The sequence below is a fragment of the Phodopus roborovskii genome, unplaced genomic scaffold (genome assembly GCF_943737965.1).
Source record: "Phodopus roborovskii unplaced genomic scaffold, PHOROB, whole genome shotgun sequence".
NCBI lineage: Eukaryota > Metazoa > Chordata > Mammalia > Rodentia > Cricetidae > Phodopus > Phodopus roborovskii.
The window spans coordinates 42,985,437-42,998,977 of record NW_026126511.1 but is presented as its reverse complement, the minus strand read 5'-3'; the positions used below and the strand labels follow the sequence as shown (position 1 = coordinate 42,998,977).

At 50.1% G+C, this 13,541-nt stretch overlaps 1 protein-coding gene across 2 annotated transcripts; it reads left to right on the top strand.

Moving 5' to 3' along the window:
* The first annotated feature begins 1,572 nt into the window (after positions 1-1,572).
* On the top strand, positions 1,573-5,895 carry Dok2 (docking protein 2). 2 transcript variants are annotated; one of them, XM_051195408.1, is made up of 5 exons: positions 1,573-1,812; positions 2,724-3,005; positions 3,239-3,320; positions 4,108-4,292; positions 4,847-5,895. In XM_051195408.1, exons 1-5 carry the CDS (start codon positions 1,741-1,743, stop codon positions 5,456-5,458), a joined length of 1,233 nt encoding a protein of 410 aa, XP_051051365.1. In that variant the 5' UTR covers positions 1,573-1,740; the 3' UTR covers positions 5,459-5,895. The 2 variants fall into 2 exon arrangements, with proteins under 2 accessions (XP_051051365.1, XP_051051364.1); XM_051195407.1 differs by having other exon boundaries at positions 1,581-1,812; positions 3,233-3,320.
* The last annotated feature ends 7,646 nt before the right edge of the window (positions 5,896-13,541 follow it).

Genomic DNA, 13,541 nt, shown 5'->3' with positions numbered 1-13,541 from the left:
GGGGTACCCTATTGCCAGTCTTGTGCCTGTCTCTGTACATTACTGGGACTAGGCTTAGCTCTGCCTGAGTTGGGAGATAGGATCTGGGCTGGTAGCCTTATATACCCTTCAGACTGTAAAGAGTTAGGTTTTTCCTCCCCCTGCTGGTCTTGTCCCGCTGCCACACCAGCCCCAAATAACACACAGAGACCCTATATTTGATATAAGTCTGTTGGCCAGTTACTTGTTTCTTCTCGGCTAGCTCTGTCTTAAGTATTAGCCCATTTCTGTTAATCTATGTATTTCCACGTGGTCTCATCTTACCGGAGAGCCAGCTGGCATCCTGCTCTCTCCAGACTCTCCATCTTGACCCCTCCTTACTACTTCTTCTTTCCTCCTTGTCTCCTAGTCCCTCCTATCTTGCTTTCCTATTGGCCAACAGTGCTTTATTCATTAACCAGTATGAGAAACATATTTACAGAATGACCTCTCCCGTCATCAGACCATCCCTATTTTTTTCTGCTATTTTTTTAATTGAACTATACATCTCTCCCACACACTCCCCTTTCTTCCCTTCCACACTCCCCTCTGCAGCCTTACACTCCCAATTTAGTCAGGAAATCTAGTCTTTTTCCCCTTCCTAGGCAGATCAATGTATGTCTCTCTTAGGGGCCTCTTAGTTACCTAGCTTCTCTGGGGTTATGGCCTGTAGGCTGGTTGTCCTTTGCCTTATGTCTAATATCCACTTATGAGTGAGTACATATTATATTCGTTTTTCTGAGTCTGGGTTACCTCACTCAGGAGGGCTTTTTCTAGTTTTGTCTGTTTGCCTACAAATTTCAAGATGTCTTTTTTTTTTTTTTTCCTGTAGAGTAGTACTCTCTTGTGTAAATGTACTACATTTTCTTTGTTCATTCTTTGACTGAGGGGCATCTAGGTTGATTCTAGGTTTGGGCTATTATGAATAATGCTGATAAGAACATAGTTGAGCAATTGTTCTTGTAGTATGAGTGTGAATCCTTTGGGTATATGCCCAAAAGTGGCATTGCTGGGTCTTGAGGTAGATTGATTCCCAATTTTCTGAGAAAACACCATACTGATTTCAAAAGTGGCTGTACAAGTTTGTACTCCCAGTAACAATGGAGGAGTGTCCCTTTTACTCCACATCCTCTCCAGCTTAAGCTGTCATCAGTGTTTTTGATCTTAACCATTCTAACGTGTAGCCCAGGCTGACCTCAAATTCTTGATCCGCCTTCCTTCGTCAGCAAATCCTACCAGCGTGTGCTACCACAGTTCATGACCATCTGCGCTTTTAGTTTTCTCTTGTCAAGGAGAAGGTTGTGGGGACTGGTTCCTGAGGTCTCCTTCCAGCTCTGATAGATTCAGCACCCTGGCTGAAGTGCAGAACCCTCATTGCTGCTGGTTTTCTTGTAGAACTTGACTTGGGGGTCTCTTAGTTCTTATGTTTCAGTCTCTCACACCAGCTTCTGCAAAAGTGTGAAAGTTTGCTTTTTTGGAAATTGTATGTTGCTCACTGGAAATGCAGGAAGGAAGCTTCAGCATGAAGTGTACTCATAAAAAAAAAAAAAAAAAAAAAAGCACACACAGAGCAAGAAACCACAGGGCCTATCAGCCTGTCGTCATCAAGCAGACTAGAATAGAGTAGAAAACTCTAGGCAGAGAGGAAATGAACTAGAGAGAAGGGGGAACAGGCCCAGAAGAGAGGAGAGAGGGCAGAGGCTATGGGACGCTGAAACGGCGATGGTCAGGATGGAGGAGGTAGCTGTGAAGCAAGGCTTCCTGCATCTTCAGCAGCAGCAGACCTTCGGCAAGGTACGAGCAAGGCTGGGCTCGGGCTGGGCAGAGCAGCTGCTGGGAGGGTGTTGTTACTTCCTGGGGTAGAGGGGATCTTAACGTCCCTGACTCTCTTGAGGCCATCTGCTCCACCAGTTTCAACAAGACCTTGGGGAAGGTGCCTGCCTTCTTAAGGTGCCTTGCCTCCTGAACAAGGCCCCGGGTGACTCTCTTTGGTGAAGGCTGTTTGTTCTCGTGTGTGGGGTGGGGAAGGAAGCAGATGCTGACTTCATCTCTTTTTTTTTTGCTTGTTTGTTTTCTTGCTCATTATTGGTTTGGGGAGATAATGTGGAAGGGTATGGAAGGAAGAGTTAGTGGGCCGGTTTGGGATGACAGTGGAGGTTCTTTTGCCTTTGACTGCCACTCAGCTGTGCTCCCAGGGTGTTCCAGCCTCCTCCTTCCCTAGCCTCTTTGAAGGAGAAGGTTCTCTGCCTCCTGCTGTTGCTCAGTTCCCATCTCTCTCTGTCGTGGTCTCTATCTCTCTGTTTGTCCCTCACGGTTCAACTTGTTAATCAGTGAGACCAAACGGAACGTCATTGGAAGTCCTTGGGGTCAGAGCCTTCCTATGGAGTGAGGACTTGTCCCAGGTCTAGGCGCCTGTGACCCAGGCTCTTCTCTCCAGTACCTGACAGATGGGCCTGTTGTTGGTGGCACTGTGCACGCATAGGCTGTCTACTGTGGTCGTTGCCCAGCTTGCAGATCTTGGTCTCCTGGCTAATCTTCAACTCTCTCATTCCACGGTCTGTTGTCCTCACTGGCTCTCTGTTCTGTGATGTGCATCTCTTTACCCCCATCCCGGGTTGCTGCCCAAGCCCCACTCCATCTCCCATGGTTCCCCTTCTCCCTTTTGATGACTGTCTCTCCTTCTCTGGTGGGTCCCTCTTGGCCAGAAGTGGCGCCGGTTCACAGCCGTGTTATATGGAGAGTCAGGCTATGCCCTAGCCAGACTGGAGCTCCAGGATGGCCCAGAGAAGACGCGGCGAGGAGAGGCCACTCGGAAGGTTGTCCGCCTCAGTGACTGCTTACGGGTGGCTGAGGTCGGCAGTGAGGCCAGCAGTCCCAGGGACACCAGTGCCTTCGTCCTGGAGACCAAGGAGCGTCTGTACCTGCTAGCAGCCCCCTCAGCAGAACGCAGTGACTGGATACAGGCCATTTGCCTGTTGGCTTTCCCGGTGAGGGATACAAAGGAGCCCACTGGCACACAGGGGAGGGAGGGCACCTTAGATACTTCCTGTGGGCAGGTGGTTGAATAAACAAAGGCCTTTTTAGGGGAGTTCTTCCTGTTGGGAACCAAATTTCAAGTGCAGTCAGAGCCAGCAGGCTAGGTCTGCATGGGAAGAATTTGGGTCAGGGGAGGCCTTGGGGTGTTTGGTGGTAAGACCTGGGACCACCTCCTCAGGGACAGAGGAAGGAGTCCCAAGGACTGGAGGAAAAGAAAGACAGGCCCTGCATGGAGGAGAATGAATTGTATAGCAGCTCTCCTACAGGTGAGGGCCAGGGTCTGAGGGGCACTATCTTTATTTGGGTGGGAGGGGGTGTGGGCTGGTTGCAGGGCCAAGTCTTCCTGTTTTGTGGTTACCCTGGGCCCTGCTTATCAGCATCTCTTCCTGGCTTCTTGGTGTGGCCCAGAGGTGATTGGAGCCCAGCTTACCCCTGTGACACCTTAGGCTCACCCTGCCCTGCCTCAGTCTTGATCTTCTCCGGATCTGAGTGATTGTATGAGGAAAGAATGGCTTTCTGTCTGGGCTTGGTTGTACAGGTGTCCTGTGAATAGGGAACACAGTGCTGATAAGGGAGGTCGGGTTCTCTCTTTGTGGGCTGGTGATGGAGACATCGAGGAGGGAGGGAGAGAGAGAGAGAGAGGGAGGGAGGAGAGAGAGAGAGGGAAGGAGGAGAGAGAGAGAGAGACTCCCATTTCAGCTCCACCCATGGGGAGGGACACTACTTATAGGAGGGTAGGGCCAGGCTTCACCTGTAGCTTTAGTAGCTGGGAACTAGGGAAGAGTTGGAATATCGAAAGCCAAGCTGTGGCTCTGGCAACACTGGCAGGAAGGATATGGGCCCAGAATTAGGGTGATGTGGCTGAGGGCATGAATAATGTCTTCTAGGGGAGGAGGTGGGGTCAGCAACCCAGGCTTTATGACCCGAGGTGGGGTCCTAGGTGACATGAAACAAGTTTTTCTTGAGAACTTCTGGCATGCTTACCTCAGATGGGTAGCGAAGGAGGGCCACTGTTTCCTGTAGCTGCCTCTTTCCTTTTTTTCTCTTCCCCAGGGGTCTCCTGTAAGCAATATGCTGTGACCATGAGACCCACAGAAGCCAGTGAGCGGTGCCGGCTCCGAGGGTCCTATACTCTCCGGGCCGGGGTGAGTGCCCTGGAGCTATGGGGTGGCCCTGAGCCAGGCACACAGCTATATGACTGGCCCTACAGGTTTCTTCGGCGCTTTGGGCGTGACAAGGTGAGCGACAGGCTAAACTGGGCACACTGAGACCAAAGATGAGCTACCTAAGAGGAACAGCCAGAAAGGGGCAGAGAAAAAGAGAATGGGGGGTTGGGGGCCCGTCAGAGAGACAGCCGAGGAGGCAGAACCAGGGATGGGGAAAGGAGAGAAGGCTAAGAGGTCTGGGGGAAGAAGAGATGAGGTGGAGAAGGGCCAGGGAGGGCAGAGGAGTGGCTGACATTTCTTGAGTGTCAGTTCATGCATGAGTGGAAGGAAGGGAGAGAGAGAGAGAGAGTGTTCTTGTCAGGAAGGAATAGTCAGCCAGGTGTGGTGGCACACAACTATGATGTCAACACTAAGGAGACCGAGGCAGGAGGTGGTTGGAGGCCCTGTCTGGCTACATAGTGAGAGCCTTTCCCCAAATAAGCATCAACCAACCGCAACAAACGGGCAGAGGGGCAAGTGCTTGAACAGAAGTTTCTGATAGAGGGGCACCAGGGCCAGAACATCTATGTTTGGGTGGAGGGTCAGAAAACACCAGTGCCAAAAATGTCCTTCCCCCGATTCCACAGGTGACTTTTTCCTTTGAGGCTGGCCGACGCTGTGTCTCAGGAGAAGGCAACTTTGAGTTTGAAACAAGACAAGGCAATGAGATCTTCCAAGCCCTAGAAGAGGCCATTGCTGCCCAGAAGAATGCCACTCCTTCTGGGCCTCCACCCCTGCCAGCCACAGGGCCTATGATGCCCACCGTGCTGCCTCGGCCTGAAAGCCCCTATTCCCGGCCCCATGACTCTCTGCCTTCTCCTTCCCCTGGCACACCGGTGCCCGGCATAAGGCCAGGGGGCTCTGAGGGGGAATACGCTGTACCCTTTGATACAGTGGCTCTCACCCTGGGGAAGAGCTTCAGGAGCATCCTGAAAGGCCCTCGACTCCTTCCTGACCCACTCTATGACAGCATCCAAGAGGACCCTGTGGTCCCTCCACCTGACCACATATATGATGAGCCTGAGGGCGTAGGTGCCCTCTCCCTATATGACAGGCCACGGGAGGCCCTGAGGGAGACATGGAGGGGGCAGGCCGCTGCTGATGGGGGTCCCAAACCCCTCGAGCAAGACTCCCCTGTGCCTGACTGGCCACAGGTAACAGAGTATGACAATGTTATACTTAAAAAAGTCCCAAAGTAAGGGGGTGGCCAGGAGATGGAAGATGTAGTCTCCAGGGAGGTCTTTGGAAGCTATGGAGGTAGCTTCTGCTAGAGCCCTTTTGGTCACTGCCCTGTCCTGAGCCCCAGGCTTGGGCTGCTGTGTTTGTTTACTGTGTGAGTCACCAGCCCAGAGCAGGAAGAGGGCCCTGGAGGGACCCGCCCTTCTCCTACGACTTTTCCACTTCCTCCCGCTGCCTTGGGTCTAAAGGGAACTTGGGCCATTTCTGCTAGGAGACAAAAGGATTTCCACACATGCTCTGGTTCCTTGGCTTGTGCAGGCCTCCTGATTACAAATATTCCCTTCCTGGGAGAACCTTGGCTTCTGGTTAGCAAGGAGGGTGGCTGTCTCTCTCCCCCCTCCCCCTCCCACACCCCCCATCTCCTAGAGTTTTCTGGTCATTAAACTAATTTTGAACTACTTTGTGGCCTGAATGCTGTGGGGTGGGATGGGTGTTTGGCTGATCACCTGAATGCTTCTTCGCCTAGCTGGGAGGTCTTCCCTGGGCTTAAACATTGTCTAGAGTCAGAGGTCCGAGGGAAAATTTTTATCTTAATGTTTTCTGTTGCTTTAACTGAATGCCACAGGTTAGGTAGTGGTTCTTGCTTGTTTTGTTTTCAGCTCATGGATCTCCAGGCTGGGGAGTCCACAAATACAAAGTGGGCATCTAGTGAGGGCTTTTTCTTCCTGCATGATAATACCACAGAGGGGGGCACCATGCATCCAGAAGACAGCAAGTATACTAGAGAGAGCAAAGCTGTTCCCTAGATAATGCACTAGTCCACAAATGGCTTACTTCATCCACGAAGGCAGTGTCCTCCATGAGCATATAACTTTGGAGGTTTTGTTTCCAACACATGAACTGTGAGGTCCATTCAAAGCAGGACAATTTTCAAGCATGTCTACTTTTTGTAAGGACACAAAAATGACAGTGGATGTTTGAAGCGTTGGTGGAACATCTGGAGTTCAGGGAACACTTGGCATTAACATTTTCTTTTCATTTACTTACTATTTCTTGTGTATGGGCGAGCAGGGTTTGTGCCACACTTCACACCTGGAGGTCAAAGAACAACTTGCAGGGGTCACATGAGTTCCAAGGACTGAACTCAGGACTTTACCCACTGTATCATCTCATCAGCCCCAAGACCTGGAATCACTTGTTGTGTCTTTATGCACTAGGAATAAGATTTACCTGTTGTGTGGCCCTGGCCAGCCTTTCCTAGGACTTGACCTCTCTACCTCTCATTTCCTGCATGTACAAGTACCACATTCATGCCTAGCACCCGCAGAGGCCAGAGGAAGGTATTGGATTTACAGACAGTTGTGAGCTGCCGCGTGGGTCCTGAGAACTAAACCTGGGTCTCCCGGGAAGAGCAGCAAGTACTTAATTACTGAGACATCTCTCCTGCCCCAGACCCGTTCTTTATAATTTGAGGATGCCTGTGACACCATGGGAGCCAAGAGCCTTTCAGCCCTGCAAATTTCCCCTAAACCCTTAGGGCCAGAGGCCCTCTTATGCCCAGTTTCCCCACAGACTTTGTGTCCTTATGGGTTCTCTTGTGATCAGAGCCTGAGCTAGTGGAGAGGAACGGTTATATAGTTCTCATCTTAGTCCAGGCAGCCCATACAATGGGACACCATGTATGCGAAGCTGTGGAAATCCTCCGCCTCACGGTGTGAGAAGCTCAGAGATAAGGTACAGATGTCTGTCCTTGAGAAGGGGACATAAGGGGTTGTGTGCTTCAGAGGAGACCACTATTGGGAGACCGAGAAAGGCTTCATAGAAAAGGGTGTTTAAGGCAGCCCTTTCAGGGTCGGAAGGCGTTTGATGATATTTGAGGGGTCCGATGTGAGAGGCTATCCTGGGTGGGAAGAACAATGATGAAGTTATAGAACAAGTCTGGAAGCAGATGGGTACGCAGTGGAGGAAGGCTTGACACTTCCTGATCCATCACAGCTCAGTTGGAATTTTGACTTAGTGATAACATGAAAACAATACACATCCAGTAGAAACCACAGTTTTGAACCTTGAACTTTGATCTCTCCCCTGCTCCTCTTTCTCAGTCCTGGGCATTGGCAATGACCTCCCATCTCTCCATAAGTCAGGTGTGTCACATGCAATTTTGACTTAGGATAGCTTGAACAGTTTGAGGTCTTATCAACGCAAAAACCCACCACGGGTGAAGGGGTAGCATCTTCATGGAAGATTCAGGATATGCTGTGGGGAAATTGTATCTAGTAAGAGAAGAAGGGGGTTAGGGGGCCAAGGCTTTCAGATAAGGAATCTCACTGGGACAACCTTTAGGGCAGTAACCGCAGCAGCCCCGGAAAAGCAGACTTTGGGGTGAGAGTTGGGGTTAGGTCCTCAGCGGAAGGGTTCCCTGCGTCCAAAAATGTGTTACAGAGCTAGCTCCAGTGGCATGGGTGTCTGCTGAATGTGGTGCATGAAGACAGGAGGTTTCCAGCAAGAACTTGGCTCCTCACATACTGAGATGAAGATGGCCGCAGCATGTGTAGCCAGAGTCTGGCTTGAGCTTGAGGAGGTTCTAGAATGGGCAACAGACACACAGATCGATGTCCTTAAGACCTCAGGTATGTGGCCCCCGAAGTTTTGCTTTCCAATAGCTTTTGCCACTTACTGAAGTAAACTGGTGTGGGTGAGGCCTCTCTGGCCCTTTTGTCTGTGCCCAGGTTTGTTTGATTGTTTTAGGTTTTTCGAGACAGGGTCTCTCTGTGGTTTTGGAGGCTGTCCTGGAACTTGCTCTTATAGACCAAGCTGGTCTTGAACTCACAGAGTTCGGCTTGCCTCTGCCTCTCGAGTGCTGGGATTAAAGGTGGTGCGCCACCACTGCCTGGTTTCCAGGTTTGTATCCAGTCTGAGTTCCAGGATCTGTGTGGGTCTAACTCTCCAGCCCCGGCTCCTCAGAGGTAATGGATGAAGAGCAATGGTGCAGGAATTGGGTAGTGGCATCTCAAAGCAAGGGAGGCCACATTACTAATGTCCTCATGTGGCACTTGACGTGGCCATCCTGAATATGCCCAGCAGGGGGCAGTGTCAGCCTGTGGAAGCTGCAAGCAGGGGCTAAACTTGCCAGGTGTGGTGGGTGGCTAGTCCTGAGAGAGAGGAATTTCCCTGCCAGAAGCATCTGGGGACAGTTTGAGTAGTCTGCTTTTTAGAGCGGGTCCTTTTTAGATACTCAGGGTTCCATTCCGGAAGTACGGAAACTCTTTCAAGATACGGGATTCCGAGCCGATTCCTGTCCTATTGAGCCCTTCGCCTTTAAGAGACAGAACTTTCTGGTTGCTCTACTCCGAGGTCACAGTGATCTCTTACAAGTGGAAGTGGTAGATAGCTTGGCTGGGGAAAAGTGGGGTGAGGGCTGGTATATGCGGAAGTAGAGCATTTAGGGAAGCTGGGAGGGGCAATGAACGTCTTTAGAAGGCTGTTGGGGAAAGGCTGACTAGGCTTTCAATGCCTCCTGAGAGGAAATGAGCCAGAGGGTGTGCCCCATTCTGCAAGGGAGCTGAGAGCCTCCTAGGCAGCTTTGGCTGAGGCTGTGTCTTCATGATGTGTGCATCATTCATTCAGCAAACACCACATAGCATCTTCCATTGTTTGTTCCCCTCACCCAGAAGCGGGGATTCTGGAAGCCACAAACCCAACGCAAGGATTTCACAGTGGAGTGCAGCAAGCAGAGAGGACTAATGATGATGAGTTAGTGAGACAAGCAGCTTCAGACAGACAGACAGACAGACAGACAGACAGACAGACAGACAGACACACACACACACACACACACACACACACACACACACACACAGAGAGAGAGAGAGAGAGAGAGAGAGAGAGAGAGAGAGAGAGAGGGAACTCAGGCAGACACTTGCTAGGGGCAAGTTCATAGGAGAGGATCTCTGGACTCAAGGCAAGCTGCTTGGTACCCGTTGATACCAGGAGAAGCTTAGCTGTATCTAGGACACTTGTAGATGGCCTTAATATTTTAATTGCAATCATAGGTTGCTTAAGGGACCTGCTCTGAGAAATTTGTCACTACCAGTTATCACCACTTAGTTTTATACCTAGATAACATCTAACTGCATACCTAGGGTATATGGCATATGTGTATGTATGCTTATATATGTTACTATATTTGCTATATAGTAAATTACATAGATACATATATATGCACACAATGTAATGTATACATTACATATAGTCTATATAATATTCACATTATAATATTTCTATTATACATATATGTATGGCATAGCTTGTTTCACCCAGCATACAAACAAGCAGAGATTGTGTGTGAAATACTACATGTAATGGAAATGCAATGGTATTTATGTATTTAAACATCTAAGCATAGAAGATGAACCATAAAATGCCAGGCAGCTGTGTGGTGGCTCATACATTTAAGAGGTAGAGACTGGCAGATCTTTGTAAGTTCAGGGGTTACCTTGTCTGCAGAGTGAGTTCCAGGATAGCCAGGCTACACAGAGAAACCCTGTCTTGAAAAACCAACCAACCAACCAACCAACCAACCAACCAACCAACCAACCAAAAAATCCAAGCAGGGGGAATTTTTCCTATCGTTAATCTTACAGGTTTTCTATATAACTTGCTGTTGACCGAGAAGTCCTCATGTAACACCCAGCTTAAGCATGCAGTGGCATCAGGTAAGAATGGCAGGCCCTCAGCTTAGAGGTTTGTACCTAAATTCATGACTGCCAGTGTGCTATGCCATTCTCTGTCTTTCTCTTCCCCGACTCCCATCTTTTCCCATTGTTCTTACTTTCTCCAGAGTGTACAAGCTCTCTGTCTCTCTTTCTCACTCTGTGTGTGTGTGTGTGATCTGCATAAGCCTCCCCAAAGCTTAGAGTGGGGGTGTCTCCGGAGGCTGCACTACAGATTTTCAGTATCTAGGAAGATCCCAGATTGCTTAGGCCTCTCTGGCTCACTCAGGCTCCTCCCTGGTGACTCCACTCAAGCTGTTGCTGCCACTGCTTTTCATCGGTGATGCTAACCAGCCTCCTGCCTCTTGCCTCCCAGGCGCTGATTCAATTAGCCAAGGTGCCCACCTCCTGCAAGGGCCATTTATAAAATCAAGTGGGGCGGGGCAGCGTGCAGACCTCAGGCAGGGTAGGGCTGGGGGTGGGGGTAGTGAGCTGAGAGGAGAAGGCAGAGGAATGAGGGCCTGGGAAGGGTGTCTGATTGGATTAGGTGTTAGGCTGGCTTCCCTCTGGCAGGTGGCTGTACATCACCGCTTGGCTGCAGTCCTCTACTGCCCAGCACAGAGCAGAGTCCATCAATCTCCCAGCAGTGGCCAGGGTTGGTGGAGAGAGGGGAGTGGTATGCAGACTGCCTGCAACACTTCCATGTTTGTAGAGTGCTTGGGGCAGCAGCTTCTTGTGGGCTGGGCACACAGGCTGTGGTGTGACTCCCTGGGTTCAAGTTCCACTTCTGCACAAATGGCAGCTGTGCCTCTGGCACATGCATCAGGCCTCTCCTATGTACGGAAAAGGAGAGGGTAACACTACATGTCTTTGAAGTTTATGGCAAAGGAAAGGGACAAACAGCACGAGTAGTTCCCAGGACAGTGCCTGGTACGTGCAGAGCTCTGGTGCCACCCACAGTCTCATTTGCACCCCTGACAGTTTCCCCAAAGCAGCAGCAGACAAGTTAACTGTCATCCCATTAACCGGGTCATTAGGTCCTAGACAAGCAGATTCCCCCCTGGTCTAGGCAGAGTGGACTTGGATTTTGTAGAGGATTTGCTTAAGAGAGAGACCTAGGTTCCAAAGAGCAGAGAAAAAGAGGAAGAAAGGTCAAGAAGAGGTCAGGAAAGCATGGCCAGGGGCCTCTCCTTTTCACAGCTAGCTGGAGGAGGGGGATTCCTTTGGGTGAATCTGCTAAGCCTGGGAAAGGTGGAGCCGGGCAGGCAAGCTTAGAGAGCTTTGGCTGGAAGCAAGGCCGGAGGCTAGGCAGCCTCAGGGTAGTCTTCCTTTCATATCCTCAGCATCTGCTCACACCAGGCAAGGGAGCTGGCCTCTGGCTGGGAAGAAGCACTAGCTGGGTGGCCCAGCTAGTGCCACTTGTCTTGGGAACAGTGCTCTGCAGCCAGAAGAAGGAACTCATGGGAATGAAGGAGGAAGTTGAGGAGGAGGAGGGGGCATAAAGCCCAGAGACTGTTGAAGCCATTTATGGTAGGCAGGCCCACAATCCCAACAGATAGGAGGCTGAGGCAGGGTGGTTGGTTTGAGGCTAGCCTGGGCTACATAATGAGACCCTGTCTCTAAATGAATGACATAATTAAAATAAGGTGTCCACAGAGCACTTACCGCTATATAGCTCCTCTCTTTTTTCTTCTTCCTTCCATCCCTCTTCTATCCCCCCTCTCCCTACCTCTCCCCTCTTTTCTCTTCTCCCTCCCCACCCCTTTCTTTCTCTTTAGTACAACGGTCCTTACAGTGTAGCTCATGTTGGCCTCAAATCACCCTCTTCCTTCCTGAGCCTTCCAAATAGCTAGGGCTGCAAGTGTGTGTGACTGTGATTGAAAGGGTAACTAAAACTCTTTTTGGTTTTTCGAGACAGGGTTTCTCTGTGGCTTTGGAGCCTGTCCTAGCTCTGTAGACCAGGCTGGTCTCGAACTCTCAGAGATCCACCTGCCTCTGCTTTCCGAGTGCTGGGATTAAAGGTGTGTGCCACCACCAATTGGTTAATTTTCTTCTTGAGGGTGATAAACACAGGTGCTTTTCAATAATATGCAATGATTTATGGTACTCTGGAGGATGGCCTATCTAGAAACTTCTCACCTGCCATTCCTGCCTCTCAGGAACCTGTGCTCATCTGCTTAGTGGGCCCGTGTGTGTGTGTGTGTGTGTGTGTGTGTGTGTGTGTGTGTGTGTGAACCAAGGGCCAGCATGTATTCTTCCAACTTCTTAAAATGCCCTTCTGTGAAATGTTTGGAATTGTTGTGCCCAAATTCTGAACCCCAGAATCACCAAAAGACCTGATCTAATGCAAAAGCAAGGAGTCATAAAAGACTCCAAACAATAAAATGTTTGCCAAGTTAACTCTATTAACTCGGTTCCTTTGTCTGTTGGACATAGTGGGTGGGGCTAGAAGGACCCAGAGGGACTAAGGGGCAGGGGATTCATTGGAGTGAGCAAGGGGAGTGTCTGGGGGTCCACAACAGCTTTGGGATTGGTGTACTTCTGGGCTTGGACCTGTCCTGTGTTGATTGGCCAGCTGCAACAGGTAGGTTGCTATCCCTATAGGCCCTTCTAGAGTGGTTGTTATGCTCTGCATTCCCCTATTATCTTAAAGCACTTCCAGAGCCTGTCAGCTAAATTCTGATTGGTTCCTTGCCACATGGGTATCTGGCTTCTTACTGAGAGGCAAGGTCAGAAGTTCTGCACACCTTGCCGAGTCTTTGTCTTTTGGGTCTTTTCTACAGTCTGTCATGGCTGCTAAAGCAGAGGGCTTGGTGAGGGTCTGGTCCCTTCAGGAATGTCCAATCCTTCAGAGTAAATGAAACCCCTAGAGCTGCCAGGAGGTGATGAAGGTAAGGATGGCTATTTCCTGCACCTGGAGCCAGGGTTGTTGTTAAAAACAACAACAACAACAGCAACAACCCAACCCAACCCCAAACAAAACAAATAAAACAGCAGCCTGGGCTGAAGTCGTAGGAGGCGCAGATAGAATCCTGGTCTCTTCTGATGCTCATATTTCTCTCCAGTTCCCCCTCTTTGCTTTATTCCTGCTCAGCCTAGAGCTCTCTGGAGGCCCCTGTTTCTGAGGAACACCTTAACACGGGGAGTGTAAGGGACAGGAAGCCTGAAGCTGAAGGGGCCTCAGCAACTCCTCTGGCGTATAGCCTTATTTGGTACCTAAGGAAACACAGGCCATGTAGACTTTTCCATCTCTCACAGCCATGTTTACATTTTGTGAGAATCTGTGCTGGACGCAGAGGACATAGTCTCTGATGCAGAGGCTTTGGCCATCCACAGGGAGTTGGTTGGTCACTTTGCACATGGATAGGAGAGGTACCACAAGGAAGGGGAT

Coding starts and splice junctions, on each gene's coding strand:
- Dok2 (XM_051195407.1), top strand. CDS start 1,741: ATGGTCAGGATGGAGGAGGTAGCTGTGAAGCAAGGCTTCCTGCATCTT. Junction 3,006..3,232: donor TTTGCCTGTTGGCTTTCCCG/GTGAGGGATACA, acceptor CCACCTCCTCAG/GGACAGAGGAAGGAGTCCCA. Junction 4,293..4,846: donor GGCGCTTTGGGCGTGACAAG/GTGAGCGACAGG, acceptor CCGATTCCACAG/GTGACTTTTTCCTTTGAGGC.